The 16,406-nt window shown below is 32.5% G+C and overlaps 2 protein-coding genes across 3 annotated transcripts; both read left to right on the top strand.

Moving 5' to 3' along the window:
* The first annotated feature begins 1,616 nt into the window (after positions 1–1,616).
* Positions 1,617–10,629, top strand: LOC137821363 (TOM1-like protein 9). The gene is made up of 10 exons (XM_068625919.1): positions 1,617–2,055; positions 3,639–3,717; positions 5,900–5,998; positions 6,095–6,208; positions 6,471–6,631; positions 7,766–7,847; positions 8,055–8,140; positions 8,289–8,489; positions 9,114–9,598; positions 9,892–10,629. The coding sequence occupies exons 1-10, from the start codon at positions 1,955–1,957 to the stop codon at positions 10,476–10,478; spliced, it is 1,995 nt and encodes a 664-aa protein (XP_068482020.1). The 5' UTR covers positions 1,617–1,954; the 3' UTR covers positions 10,479–10,629.
* A 2,027-nt stretch (positions 10,630–12,656) lies between these two features.
* On the top strand, positions 12,657–15,827 carry LOC137820482 (protein PEROXIN-4). 2 transcript variants are annotated; one of them, XM_068624600.1, is made up of 6 exons: positions 12,657–12,870; positions 12,962–12,998; positions 13,228–13,347; positions 13,436–13,564; positions 14,799–14,928; positions 15,496–15,827. In XM_068624600.1, exons 2-6 carry the CDS (start codon positions 12,993–12,995, stop codon positions 15,582–15,584), a joined length of 474 nt encoding a protein of 157 aa, XP_068480701.1. In that variant the 5' UTR covers positions 12,657–12,870; positions 12,962–12,992; the 3' UTR covers positions 15,585–15,827. The 2 variants fall into 2 exon arrangements, with proteins under 2 accessions (XP_068480701.1, XP_068480700.1); XM_068624599.1 differs by having other exon boundaries at positions 12,672–12,870; positions 12,978–12,998.
* The last annotated feature ends 579 nt before the right edge of the window (positions 15,828–16,406 follow it).

Genomic DNA, 16,406 nt, shown 5'->3' on the forward strand with positions numbered 1-16,406 from the left:
TAATAAAGCAAAGTAATTTAGTAGCCAAAGATAAATAAATGACTAATTAAAAAGATGTGACTAATTTGACTATTTTACTACATCATCTCTATAAGCATGCTAAGAAATAAAATTCATAACATAGGAATATAAATATTGTATTTAAATACATTTATCACCTCATAAAATTCTATTTATTTCAGTATAGAATTAATTATTGTCAGAATTTTGAGATAACTCTGGCTAACAAATATTATTTGAAACACATTTTTTATTTTGAATATGAGTTGTTTTCCTGACACATTTTCTAGTGCATATATTTTTTTTATAGACTCACCCGTCTCTTTTTATATGTGATAGTAAAATAGTATATAGTTGTATTCATACAGCTTCAATCAACTGTTTTTAATATCTGCAACATACTAGTTTATTAGGTGAGGACATTCTTTATTCCACAGCACAAATGTTGAAGTGTTGTGTGTGGTGTGAAACTCTTAGATCCAATATAAATTTTGTAAAACAAGAACATTGATTATTATATTTATGAGAGAAGTAGAAATGTAATGTAACAAATATTGTTTGTGACTTATATAGAATCGATCACCTAAGTATTGTACTTGAATTTTGATTCCAACCATTGGCTATAGAACAGTAAACACGAAAGAGAAAATGAGAAAAAAATTAAAATATTTCTTTCTCTAAAAAATATAATAATATTTAAAAAGAATATTTGAATATCTGATTAATATATTTTTTAATAATTATTCTTTAAAATAAAATTTTAATGTTTGAATATTTGAAAAAAATATCTATTTTTCATTATAGAAAGAAATATGAGAAAAAAATAATAATTCACATAAATAAGTATGAATATAAATGAAAAAAAAACACTTGTTCATAGGAGAAAAAAAATAAAAAAAATAAAATAAAATAAGTTTCTTATATATCATTTAAAATTAACTTATCTGTTGAAGTTAATCTCATTTAATTCATTAAAACTTTAACTTTAGATTAAGGGTACGCCTTTTTAGTTTACAGGAGGAATTTAATTTATTTAACCTTTTGATTATAGTTATTTGAGATTCTTAGACAAACATATTGAATTATTACTACAAGCCATTGCAACAGAGACGTAGCATAAAATTTATGAAAAATCACTAGCAACATATAAAAATGTAATCTATTAAATTAAATTGTATTTTGTTTTGAGTAAATATTAAAAATATTTATATTATTTTGTTAATGCATATGTATGGAAAATGTTCCACTATTAATCATGATCAAAGAATATAATTCTGATGGATTGAAATGCATGAATTATTATAAACTCCTTTATATAAGTTGAATTGGTATTAATAAAAAAATAATCATATAAAATACGAGTACGAAGGTCTGAACAAATTTAGGAGAAAAAATAAAAAAAATTGTTATATATGTATATAAAAAATAGTTATTTCATATAAGAACACTGAAATTAAAAGAAAAGTGTTATGTATTGAGATTAATGAAACTTTTTGTACAGAAAAGTTAATATCGAGAAAAAGAAAGATTTGATTGATATTTTATAATTTTTGTTAATTAATTATAATTATAAAATATGATTATCTTTAGATTGAATCTCTCTCTTTTTCACGGTTGTGCGAAATCAACGTCCGCATTTATATTCAAACTTCATTGACTAGATAAATGCAAATCCTGTTTAAGAAGTGTATCCGCAGGTGTGGCATAGCGAAGCACGCCTTCACACTGCCACGTGGACTCTTATAATTGGTATGTGGTTTTCCCACTTCCAATTCTACCCCTACTTTACCTCAACGGAATTATTCATTCAGCGACGTAGTAGCAAAACTTTGTTATCCTTGTTGGAGACCGAGGGAGAGCGAGGCCGTTACTTATATCTCCATGTGATCTCTGGGATCGCTCTCTCATCACACCTGAAAAGTATTGATCCTCTCGTGGTGGCCGGCGAGAAGCGATGGTGAATCCTTTGGTTGAACGTGCCACAAGCAGCATGCTCGTGGGCCCTGATTGGGCCTTGAACATGGAGATCTGTGATATACTCAATCGCGATCCTGGGTATGTATACCTTCGGAGATTTTCGTTTTTTCTTCATTTTCTACATTATTGAGAATGCGCGCTTTTTTTTTTTTGCGCGCTTTTGTTCTTCATCTTTCTCTTTTTTTGGTTTTGATCGAGTAGTTCTATTTTGTTTCTGCTGTTTTATGCGAGATTATCTTAACAAAAATGCGTCTGTCAGCTAGATTTATAGTTTTGTTTTTTGGTATGAATGAATTCTGACCTGGTAGATAAGTTGTGAAATTGAATTACGAATTAGTGGTTGATGGATGAAGAGTAGCCGTTGGCTGGCGTTTCCTTTCTTATTCCTTCTATCATATGTTTCATTTCATCTGCTTTTATCATTTATTAAACTACAATGATGGTTGTGATTTCAACTTTGTATTGTTTGTTTGATTGGCTGTAACAGCAATCTAACAGAAGAATTTGAAATAGGAAATTTCAAATTCGAGCCGAGGTTGGACTTGAGTTTTCACTTTGTTGATTGAGGAGGATTGAGTACCGTTTATTCATTGATCAATTAGGGACAGGAATAGAAGATAACTATTATGGGTTCTGCGTGCATGATCCACTTGTTCGGCTGATGCTGTGTAATGTCTAATTTGCTTCTGGTTGCTATAAGTTGCCAGTTCCTTTGTATGGGACGTTTTAAGCCTTCTAGGAGTTAATACTTTTGTGTTTGTGCCCATTAGGTTAGGTTTCGTATTTTGGAATTATATCTGAATAATCCTGTTTCCGAGTTGATTGTGAGTTGCTTTTGTCTTTTTCCTAATGGGAAAAAGGGTTGGCAGATCTCATTTTATTCGTTGTTTATGTTTCTATGTATTTCGAGTTTACACAGTTTGGAAATGGAATTTCCTTTTTTAAATGGATGTTGGTCTGGAACGGGGTATATTATATATCAATTTTGCTCTTGATGACGAGTAGCTTTAAGGGTGTTGGACACGGCACAGCACAGAGAAGCTGGATGATACCTGCAAAGACTGTAACGTTAGTTAAAGAGTGATGTTAGTTAAAGAGTGATTTTGGAAGAGTAACAATATATATGGAATCTTAGATTTTATTACTAAAGGTGGTAGGTTTTGGATGCATAATAGTTACGAAATCCAGTAGGTTGGTGGTGATAGACAACCCTATTTTGGCAGTAAAGGCGGGGGCCCATATGATGTTTCTTGTTGTCCTGGCTAAGATCAATGTCAGGTGCCACCTAGAGGTTCTTATATGACAAGGCATGACTTATGTGGCATAAAAAAGTTATATGGGCCTTATTGAATGAGAAGTATAAATGCGACCTGTACCTTCCCTTGTACCATGTGCTGGAATAGAATGAATTCTCTAGACAATCAGTGATGCGATGTTTACTTGGGCCAACTGGTGGTCGGGCTTCCAGGTTCCTTCTGTCTTAACTGTGGGGTCGCATCCGACTGTGGGGCAAATATGCACTGGGCCCATTGATGCTTACCTGGGATGAGCTGGAACAGATATAAATGTTTAACTGCAATTTTGTGTTTAAAATTTTAATCTTGCTTCTCCGTTTGTGCTTCGAGAGTTTGCTAACTCAGTTTGGTTATATGATTTATCAGGCAAGGAAAGAATGTTGTTAAAGGTATAAAGAAGCGGCTTGGAAGTAAAGTTCCTAGAGTTCAAATTGCTGCACTGACTGTAAGCTCATGTATTTTATACATTATTCAAGCTGTTTTAGGATCAATGTTTCTTTTATTTATTCATTTTTTTTAGATTACTACAGTCGAAATCCAAAATTTAAATTCTAAATGAATCTTTATTGTTACAGAAAAACCACTTTAAAAATTTAATTCTAGATATTCTTTCTATTTATATATTGTTATTATTTATTTAATAATTTGAATTAGATTCTAACAAACCCTAAATATACATGTGAAACTAAACATATAAAATAAAATATTTGATGTTCCATCTTTTATATAAAGTGTATAGATATTGTTCATATAGGTAACAAGAACATACATAAAGTATAGATACACATTCATACATAAAGAGATACAATACATAGATATAGAGAATTAGTGTTTCTCTCTAATCGTCCGAAATAGACATTTCTTAAAACAAGAATAAGCTAAGAGCCTATAGTAAAAACCTTGTCGGATTATAGATAAAGGAATAATAGATGTCATTAAGGACTGAAAGAATTAGGATGAGAATAAAAGAAGGTATAGAGAGATTTGGGAAAGAACAAGAAGTTTATTGAAATAAAGAGATAGAACTTCAAGAGTTCCCCAGGGCTAACACTCCAAACAGAGGAATAGGCTTTCTCCCAAATACAATCAAAGAATCCAAAACTGACTCTTACAAACAACTCAAGCACTTGACTACTAATTAACTGACGTAAATATTTTTTTCTTCTAACATAAACCTGCCACGTCTTAGGAATCTTAGCCACATCTAAGGCTTGTTCTTCTTCTATGGGTCTAACAACACCACCCCTTGAAGATGAAGCCTTGTATTCAAGACAGCAAGTGAGAAACTTGTTAATGAGCACAAATTCATCTTCCCAAGTGGCCATAGTAACAGCAGAAAGACCTTTCCAGTGGATCAAATACTGTTTGACTGTTTTCTCCTTTGCAGTAACCACACGAGTAGAGAAAACATGGGCTGGTGCGGCCTCAATGTCCAAATCAGCAGGCAACTCCATGGAGAACTAGTATTGACCAAAAGCATGTTTCAATCGAGAAACATGGAAAGTCGGATGGATTTTTGAAGAGGGAGGCAAACAAAGAGTATAAGCAACAGTGCCAACACGAGCTACAATCTTATATGGCCCAAAAAAACGAGGAGCAAGCTTTTGAGGAATCCAGGAAGCAACTGAATGTTGTTTATGAGGTTGTAAATGAAGGAAAACCCAATCACCCATCTGAAACTCCCTTACGTGTCTGTGCTTATTAGTAAAACACTTAATGTTCTTTGAGCACGAAGCAAATGATGCCTAAGTTGCTGTAGGGCCGCATCATGATCCTTAAAATCACGAACCACTCATTCCATACGATTTTACCCCTCTTTCGATAAATAGGAGGACTCCAACAGTAAAGAGCCTTAGACGAAGTAGTACCCAAAGACACATGGTGAGGTGTTATACTATAGTTATGCCTAAGGAAACCAAAGAGATCAATTATGAGGATGATCCATTGCAAAATACCTCTATTGTTTGACACAACGATTTACTACCTTAGTTTGACCATACGATTGAGTGTATTAAGCCTACTAAGTCGGAGCATCGTCCCTTGCATAGAAAATAGCTCTTGCTAGAAATGATTGGCAAAGATGGGATCACGATTACTTAATATGGAAGAAGATATCCCATTGAGACACACAATCTCCCTAGCAAAAACCTTCGTGAGGCAATCAGCTACTACTAATAGAGCATCAAATACTTTTTAATTCCCATTTTATCATTATTTAAAGTATATTATCCTTAAGAAGCTGATAATCAGGTTCAAAGTTGCGAAGATAAAATACTCATTTTATAATCTAAAAGCTTTGTTCCATCGAATACACTCCAATATTAGTGGGCAGAAAATTGAGGTTAAGCAATGAAATGAAATGAATCATCATCTTCTCTGAATTAGTTTCGCGTAACAGTCAACAGTGTGATGTATGAAATTGAATGTTCCATAAGGCAGTTGCTGTTATTTGTTCAGATTGTCTGTATATTTGAGTTCCTTTCCCTCTCAGAATACCTTAGAGCTGTATAAATTAGGTTTGCTTAGATAAGGAGGATTCTGTATAGTCTGCTTATAATGAAAATACCTATATCATCTTTAATATTGGAAAAACTCATTTGTTTATCCATTTGACTGCTATATTTTAGCTGTTGGAGACAATCATTAAGAATTGTGGAGACATTATCCACATGCATGTTGCCGAGAGAGATGTTCTTCATGAGATGGTTAAAATAGCGAAGAAGAAGGTATTGATATTTCTTAGATGTTTCCAAAGCCTTCCTATTTTATACCTGACTTAATCATGAAAAGCATGTTTATCACATTTATTATGAAAACTGTAGATCGATTATCATGTCCGAGAGAAGATATTGGTTCTTATAGATACTTGGCAAGAGGCTTTTGGAGGGCCAAGAGCAAGATATCCACAGTATTATGCAGCATACCAGGAGCTTTTGGTATGTTTATCAAGTTATTTTTGCATTGAAAATTCTTACAAAATATTTCAACTCCACTTACGATTATAAACAGGAGGAGGACATACAGTTCTTAAAGGAGGCCTTTTCCACTTTTCTTTTGGACATAATTCTCATTATCTGACTTATATGGGTTTTTATTTTGAGTATTGATGGTTACAGTCAGAACATTTTCATAAATCCTTTTAAGTTTAATTTTTGTTTATCTATTCCTTTTGTTCTATAAAGGATTTGTTTGTTTCAGCGTGCTGGGGCAGTATTCCCTCAGAGGTCTGAGCGATCTGCACCTGTATTCACACCGCTACAAACACAACCATTGTCATCATACCCTCAAAATATACGTGATACTGCTGCTCGACAAGACACAGCTGAGTCCTCTGCAGATTCTGAGTTTCCAGCCCTAAGGTGCATTTCTATCACTTTTCTTGTCATCATGTATGTGGAAGTTAACTTAATTGTTGATAACTTCATATTGCTGGACACTCATTTTTGGGCTTTGAGGGAATGTATTATGTAGTTCAGTATCATTACTATATCTATTACGAGTTTATATTTTTCTTTGTAGCTCAGCTGTCACATTTTGAAGCCATAGACTATTCCTTTTGGAGTGGTGATACTTTGACACCACTAAAAGACAAAAAACATTCAGTTGACAACTCAAAATAACAATTTTTAATATTATATATATATATTTATTTTTAATTTAAAATTTTAATATTTATTATTAAAGTTAGTTGTTAAGTGGGTGTATTTGTTTTAGGATTGTCAAAGTATTCATTCTGTTTTAACGAATTGTGGGAGCCGGGGGGCAACTAAAAGAAAATAAGCAAGAATTTTCTTAAAAAGGAATCAATTTTTAATAATTGGCTGTTCATTTTTATCCTTATATTTTTTCTTTATTATTTTCTAGATGAAGTATCAAAGTTATAGGTAATTCAATTTTCTAGCTTTGTACTATAGTATACAAAAAAAGGCTAGTCTATATATAGACTTGATACAAAAAATACAAATAGATATACAAGATGTAATTCCTATTTTTTAGGAGTGGAGATAATATTCCTTTTTATGCGATGTAATATACCTATAATTAATTACTTACCCAAATCCTAATCGAATAAGGAAATTTATCATAAAGTAGAAAGTAAATATAAATTCTTAATCATCATCTATGATACACTAAACAGATAAAAGATAAAGATTTTATCGGATAAATTTCTCAAATTTTCTATTAATATAAAAGATACAGAAAATAATTTGATTTTAGCATTTTATATGGTATACTAAATTCTCTTTAACCAGTGTGCTTGGGCACTTATTAGCATACCCTATTCTTTATTATTGCGTGAATTTCATGTGAATCTCACTAATCAGAAATTAGGGAGGGCCTGGAATTTGTCATGGGACACACTATCCAATAATAGATTGTGTATTGTCATCATTTCTTTAATTATTTTGATGATGACAAAATTATGCTACATGGTACAGACTGCCGTCAATAATGAAGCCTTGATTTGTTTTCATTGGACTTTCTATTGCCAGTTTGTCAGAAATTCAGAATGCTCGTGGTATTATGGATGTTCTTGCAGAAATGCTCAATGCATTGGACCCTGGTAACAAAGAAGTAAGTTTTTCAATCCAAACTTTCAAATTTTGATGTAATTGAGTAAAGAATATTTTTGAAGCTTAAGGCCTTTACCATGTTGAATGGCATTGCATGATCTATGCAGTCGACCTCACCTAGAGGGACGTTGTCGTTGTTGTAAGGCTTTTATCAACAACAACACTAGTGATTCTATTGAATGTGACATTTCTTGTCTTCTATTTTCAGGGTCTTCAGCAGGAAGTTATTGTTGATTTAGTGGAGCAATGTCGAACATACAAGCAGAGAGTGGTACACCTTGTTAATTCAACTTCGTAAGGCCTCATAACTTTTTCAAAATATTACAATGTAATTGTTGTCATATTATATATTTTTTACATGTTAACTCTATTCTTAGTTAGTTTTCTTTACCTCTAAAGGAAAAAACCATTAATAATGGTTCGCTTTTATCTACTTTTACAGGGACGAGTCATTGCTATGCCAAGGCCTATCTCTGAATGATGATCTTCAGCGTGTCCTGGCCAAGCATGAATCCATTGCTTCGGAAATTTCTTCGGGAACTCCTTCTCAAAATCATACTGAGAATCTGAAGCCTGCACCTACTGGAGATTTTGATGGTCCTTTGGTTGATTTTGGAGATACCAGTAAACAAACGGATGGAAGGTCTTCCAGTGTTTATTGTTGCTCTTCACTATTGCTCTGCATTCATTAACATATGATTCTATCATTCTTACCTAATGAGAATAAAAGAATTTTTTTATACCCTATTGGAATCCGTAATTTATTTCCATTTGTTATTTGTTTTTACCCAGTAAGTTTTATAATTCAAAATAAAATTCAAACTCTATGTGCCAAGGATTACTGGAATTTGTGTGTATTTTTGTCGGTGGAATGAGGTCTTTGCTGTTAGGTTAGGAATGAAATTGAAGATGATTTTTTGCAGCTTAAGGCTTTGGGACTTTTTGTGCTACTATTTTATTTTTGATACTATAGTTTTTGTCATTCTTCATATTTGATCCTGCTAGCTGGGAGTGTTATCTGCCATCCATTGTTAGAAGTCTCCAACTTTGTGTTTTGCTTCATATATTCGTAATTGTTGTTGAATCTCATTTTTGTTGAACTAGGTAATAACTTAATAAGCCTAGATTTGGGTGCAGACTTGCAATGTTATTGCTTCATGTATAAACGTTCAGAAATAGATTGGTGTATGAAACTATATTCCAAGTTGACTTAATCTGTCTGGCGCCTTCTGGTTCTATGGCTTTTCATTTTAATATAATTTTGCAGGTCGTCTGCTATTGCTGAAACTGGGTCTCAACCATTGAACCAATTACTGCTTCCTGCGCCCCCAACATCCAGTGAATCAGCTCCCCCTGCAAAGGTTGATCCTAAAGTGGACCTGCTCAGTGGTGACGACTATAACTCACCAAAAGCAGAGACTTCACTTGCTCTCGTTCCCTTAGGCGAACAGCAGCCAGCCAGCCCTATGTCTCAACAGAATGCCCTTGTTCTTTATGATATGTTTTCTAATGGAAGTAATTCACCTATTTCTGTTAATACCCAGCCAATTAATGTTGCCGGCCAAACTAGTCCATTTTCTCCTCAATTTCAACAGCAGCAGACTTTCATATCTCAAGGGCTGTTTTACCCCAATGGAGGTGTGCCAAATGTGGGGTCACCTCGATATGAACAATCACCTTATATGCAGAGCACAGGTCCTTCTTGGAATGGCCAGTTTGCGCAGCAGCTACAGCCTCCTTCACCAGTTTACGGTGAACTTAATGCTTCTTTATTTTAATTCCTGTTTGGCTCAAATCCTTTCACAAATGCATTCTCTTCATTTTAGCAGTTGCTGTGATTAGTTTTTATTTCTGACCCTATTGCTGCTTTAAAGTTGGTTGATGGCAAATTCATAGCTCTTCAATATTTTCTTTCCCAATTGGATTGGCTTGCTGTATTTTGCTGGGTTGGTGATTGATTGGATTGGGGAGAATGTCAATGTATACGATTTGTGCTTCTCATATTTGAGATATTTTGCATCATTTAATCTTTTTCTGGTTTACAGGTACTACTACAAGTGGTGGATCATTTCCGCCACCTCCCTGGGAAGCTCAGCCCACAGACAATGATAGTCCAGTAGTAGGCAGTCAATACCCACAACCATTGCAAGTCACTCAAGTGGTTATGACGCATATACAAAGTGGTGCACATCCTCAGGGACCGCAAGCAGCGGGGCATGACCAGGCTGTTGGAATGTATATGCAGCCAAATGCTAGCCATATCTCAACAATCAACAACAATGTTCAAAGTAATCAATCAGGCTTGTATCCGCAGCATATTCAGGGTGTTGCCAGTCCCTATACGGGTATGGCTTCACATCCAATGCATTCCATGTATCCTCAACAGATGTATGGCAACCAATTCGTAGGATATGGCTATGGTCAGCAACCAGCGGTTCAATATGTTGAGCAGCAAATGTATGGTTTATCAGTGAGAGATGATGGTGCTCTGAGAAATTCTTACCAGGTTTCTTCTGCTTCCTATGTGCCATCTGGGAAGCCTTCCAAACCAGAGGATAATTTATTTGGGGACCTTGTTAACTTGGCAAAAGTGAAACCAAAACCTACAGCTGACAAAACTGGTAGCTTGTAAAACTGTAGTCGGGTTTGCATTTTTCACTTGTTTGCTAAATCTTTTCCTCTTTTTTCTTAATTTTTTCATTTTCTTTTACATAAATATAATAATATATGTACATTATCTATTTTTTTTTGTCCCATAATGTTGATTCTGGCAATTGGCTATAGATTATGTACATTTTTTTTCTAGAGAAAAATACTGGACTAAAAGATCTAGTTCTAGTTGCATTAATCAAATTCACATGCTCAATTAATTTAAACTAGATTACATTTCTACACTTCAATTGTCATTGATTTAACAAGTAATAGAACTAATAGGAGATTAGTATTTACTATCCTAATTGATGTTACAGTCTCATATTAATCTGACAAAGGATCCATTTGGACTACCAACAAGATAGTAAATATAAAAAACTAAAAGGTTATAGAGAAAAAAATACAATGAAGTATAAGGCAAGGCAATTATGTATATATAATATACAAAAATCCTAAAAAATATCTTTATTTAAAATATTCAGGAAGTGTAAATTTTTTAACACCTCCCAAAACTAATTTTTGAAAGCTTACAATTGCTGAGTAAATGAAATGAAGAAAAACAAAGTATTTTTATGTGTGAAAATAAATAAGAGAATAGATAAGGTGCATTACTGACAAGTCTTTCTTTTTGTTACAAGAGATAAGAAAAGGAAAAAAAGGGTTTAGGGAAAAGTTTCCTCATGGCATCCATTTGCAGAGATAATATTAAAGAATGCTGGCGGTTGAAGAAGAACCTCCATCTCAGATGAGGAGTTAGCTCTCATCTTAACTCTCATAATCCAAAAAAGTATGAAAAGTTAATGGAACTTTAAATCATAGTTAAGTTCAAAAACTAAAACATCTTAATTAATATTTAATACCATTTAAATGTTATTTAATTGATAGTTACATATAACATCTTTATTTTTGGAGTCATACATTGTGGTTAAGAGTTGAATCTTATTACGTTTTTCTTAAGACTTAAATCTTATTATATTTTTTTATTGGAATATGCTAACACTATAAAAAATTTAAGATTTTTATAAAAGTAGAAATTTATTTCTCTCTTACATATTTCTATCAATAATCAAATAAACAATTAAAGAGAGTGTGCCGTTAATAAATTTGTACATTAAAACAGAAGTTATAAAAAATATTAAAAATTATGTAACACAATTAAACCATACAAATTAAAGTAAGATATCCTAGAAAGATAATTTGAAACCCTCTATTCAATTTCAATTAATGTTGATTTTATCTAAAAGTTAAGTTTTGTCATTTCCATAATATAAAATTAAAAAAAACTGAAATTAAATAATATATATATATAATGTTTAAAAAATTAATTAAAAATTATTATTAAATTGAAATGCATCGTTCAGTCATAAATTGTTTCTCTCAAATGTTGTAATATGCTAGAGGACAATTTTTTATTCCTTTGTTTATTTTTTCCTTAATTTTTTAATATAATTTTTTATATAATTTTTCATTTTGAATAAATACTTACTTGATGATATTTTAGTAAAATAATAATAAAAAAACATACAATATTCGTACTTGTCTGTTGAAAGTGATTTGTAATAAACTTTCACTGAAAATATTTGTTTAAACAAATTAGATTTCTCAAACTATAGGAGAGAATAGAGAAAGATAGGTACTTTAGATATTATTATTCAATTTATATTTAGATTTGTTTCTTAATAATATATAATATTTACAATAAAACTCAAATTAGTAAAATAGAATTTTAAATTGATTGGAGAAAACTATATATAGTATTTATGAAACTTTACAAAAATATTAATCAATAGTTAAATTATATTATATTTCTGTAAGTAAAAAAAAAATTACGTTTTTAGTTCTTATATTCGAAGGTGATGATAAGACTCTGACCGTAGTTAAAAAAAAACTAGTTGCATATTTTTAAAAAAATCTATTTTATTTTTTAAATTACATAATAAATTGAATATTGATCTAAATATAAAAAAAACAATTAAATATAAAAAAATTAATTGTTAGAGACAGAGCAATTTACTCTTTAAAAAGTGAAAAATCAATTTTAATATTACAACTTACTTACATAATAATCTCTGATTTATTTATTAAATCAATTATTTAAACTATATTATAATTATAAAATAGTCATAAAAACCTCACATGTTTATCTACTAAATTGGTCATCTGAATTTTTTTGTGTTGACGGAAAGAAACTTGGGTGCCAGCTGTGTTACAGACTACCGTCTTCTTGGTGGGGTCCATTATTTTAGGGTTTGCTCATTGCAGATTTCTATTTTGCTTTTTCATTCATTTCCGATCTATAAATCACCCAACGCGATTCATCAATTTTTTCTATTTTTTATTTTTTCGCGAAATCGAGAGACTCGCGAGACGCGGTACAATACTCTGATCCATGAATCTTGTTTAAGCTCTCTCAATTTTGTTCACACACGCATATTCAAATATATCAATCTCTTAACCCTGTAGCTAAATTGTGTTCCAGGTTGCGCAATTCAGCATGCAGGTTCGTTCTCCTCTCTAGGTTTTTAGTTTTTTGTTTTCTGGTTAGAGTTTGCAATGGATGCAATTGTTGCGAGTAAATTTATCGGTGTGATTAGGTGTTTTGAATTCACTTTGCTAGGCGGTGGCTTGTTTGTACCTGGTTTTGGTTTTCATGTCATCGCTTGCATTGGTATTAAGGTTGATTCTTCAATAATAAGATGTTTAAGTTTTTGACTTTGTCCCAAGTGCAGGCATCAAAGGCAAGGCTGTTCAAGGAGTACCATGAGGTGCAGCGAGAAAAGACTGTTGATCCTGATATTCAACTAGTCTGTGATGAATCTAACATTTTTAAATGGACGGCTTTTATCAAGGTATGCTGAGTAGTAACCAGGACTTTGTTGATTACGACCTGTTTGTGATGATTCTTACATTTCCTTGGTTTGTCTTGCGTACAATTAGGGTCCCTCTGAGACTCCTTACGAGGGGGGTGTGTTCCAGCTTGCTTTTTCTGTTCCGGAGCAGTATCCTTTACAGCCTCCTCAAGTCCGGTTTTTGACAAAAATATTTCATCCAAATGTTCACTTTAAGGTAGGATGGATCTGTCGGTACATCTGTTGTTCTTGTACTGGGACATTTGCACTAATAAAATAGCGACTATGATTTCTGAGGAGAATTGCATTATCCTAATTTTTTCACAATTTTCACTGATGAATGATTTCTGAATTTGGTAAGTGATGCATCGACTAAAAATTATTGATGGATTAGTTCGGTGAACGGAGTTTGAATTGCATTCAAAATTGTAAATTCTAATTCCTATTCTGATTGGTTTCAAGTTATAATTCCAATGTTTGGATTGTGTAAGGAATTAGAGAATAGAATTATAATTCAATGTTTAATTTCAATTCCATTTTTAGTCATATTTTTAATTAGGGGTAGTTATTGGTAAGAGTATGACGGTGGAGGTCAAGAGGGTAGCAGTAACTATAGGAGTGGTGGTAGTGGTAATAGCTTTTGATGTGACAACAGTGGTTATCAGTGATGTTAGGAGTGGCAGTAGTTATCAATGGGGATGTGGGATGGTGGTGGTCACAATGACTATGACAATGTTGACAACCAGAGGTGGTGGGGGTGACAGTAGAAATTATTGACGGTAGTGGTAATGCCAATGACAACAGCAATGATTGAGAGGTGGCACCATGGCAGCAATTGGTGGGAGTGGGGTGGGTGGCAGTGGCAGCGATTGGTGGTAGGGGTGGTGATGTGATGACATTGATGGGTGGTAGCTGGAGCAACATATACAGCGGGAACAGCTGAATAGTGAGACTTGATTTAGGAATTGTAATTTAGAAGGTAGAGGTTAGAAGCAGAGAAATGTTTGCTTTAATTATATTAGAATTCCATGGAATTGGGCTTTAGAATTGTGGTTCTAATTCTAGATGAACTTCCAAATGTCATAATTCCAAATCCAAGCTCCAATTCCATTTCACACTTTAGTGCTCTTATATGATGTTTATTAATGACAAGTGTTTGTGCTTGGTCTCAGATGGTTTTAGTTACGTTATCAATGATGGAAAGACCAATAATGCTAACCTTCTGTGGGAAGCTGATAAGTTAAAGAAACTTAATGCATACTAGAATTAACCCATTTCAGTTTCACAACTAATTGGTAAATTAAAACCTTTGATTTCATTTTAACTTCCTTGTCTATTATTTTTTCTTTTTCTTCTGTTCTTTATAAGGTAGTGGATACATTTTTTTCTATTGGATTTGATATTCTTACATTTCTTCATGACAATTGGTTAAACCTCTAGTAATTTTCCAGACTGGGGAGATTTGTCTAGATATCTTGAAAAATGCTTGGAGCCCAGCTTGGACACTTCAATCTGTCTGTAGGGCTATAATTGCTTTGATGGCCCATCCCGAACCTGACAGCCCACTGAATTGTGATTCAGGTTTATAAACTCTCTCCACTTTATATTGTTTTCTCATTTGTCTCTTGTGTCGATTCAAAAGAAAGTTTTTTCTCCTACTTCTTTTGCAAATGACTAGAAAAAACTGCAAAACTTGAATTCATTTGATACTCTGTTGTAGTGTACTTGATCATGGGGCCAATTTGAAATTGGATTTGAGGATTGAAAAAATGCGTAAGCACTTTTTATACATTCAATTGTGCGCTTTAGAGAATGGATGGGAAGTTGGTGCACCAAAATCTGATGTTTCATTTGTTGTCTTTAATTGCATGTGATGTATGAATTTACATGTATATTTCTATACTTTTGTTGTTGATTAAAAACTATCTACAATAGCAATTTGGTATTTGTTGGGAATTCAAGGATTTATTGTTATTGATGACAAAATAAAGAACTTCAAATCCTTAAGCTGTCAGTCAGCTCAGTCCAAAACTACGTCTTCATTCCTTTTTTTGTAATTGCAAGGGTGAGGATGAAAATCTTGTAATGGTGTTGACCAGGATGAAAAGAGATATTTTTTTCTGCCACTTATTTTATTTGTTGTTACAGGCAATCTTCTGCGTTCAGGCGATGTTAGAGGCTACCAATCCATGGCAAGAATGTACACAAGACTTGCAGCAATGCCAAAGAAAGGCTGAATGATTATTGATAACTTGTTTCCCGTGTTTGTCTAGGTACAATTTAGCAGTAGATACAGCAGTTCTTTGGTGTAATATTGATTTGTTTGAAATGTATACATTTTAAGACATGATATTGATTGTGTTGATGATGTGTTAAAGAGTAGTAGTGACTTGTACAGAGTGTATCCGTGACTTCGCATATCTGGATTCATGCCGAAATTGAGCTCAAATATATTCCAATAATACCCTTAATTGCTTCAATTTTATGAAGCCTCATATTTTTACTTGCTTTCCATAGTTTGATTGCCAACTTTTATAACCTGCGCAATTGCAATAATTTGAGTCCTAAGCATCTTAAAAGCGCTGATTACGCTGAATTAGCGGAATTACGTCTAATTAGTATGTTGATTTTGTGATTTTTTTTCCAAAGCAACAGAGTAGATGTATTTAGAATAACTAACAATATTTATTTAATTGCATAGTTTTATATGATCATTTATGATTTTATTTTTCTAGTATCATGATTATAGGCTTTTATAGTCATATAAAGAGAGGAGGAAACAACTTTGTTTGTTGAACATATGAATAGGAAATGGAAAAAGGACGATTAAGATAAAATAATTTCATATTAAAATTAAGAAATCTATTTTAAAATTTTAAATTAAAAGCTTAATTGATTTAAATATCGTCACAAAAATATAATATTCAAAAGTTCAAATATGTTTTTATTTCTGAAAAATATTAATTTTATCTACTTTTATTTTCTACAAAAATAATATTTTTTAATACATCACATTTTTAATCATTATTTTTAACTATAACGAGTTTAACGTTAAAATA

The sequence above is a fragment of the Phaseolus vulgaris genome, chromosome 9 (assembly GCF_000499845.2).
Source record: "Phaseolus vulgaris cultivar G19833 chromosome 9, P. vulgaris v2.0, whole genome shotgun sequence".
Classification (NCBI taxonomy): Eukaryota; Viridiplantae; Streptophyta; class Magnoliopsida; order Fabales; family Fabaceae; genus Phaseolus; species Phaseolus vulgaris.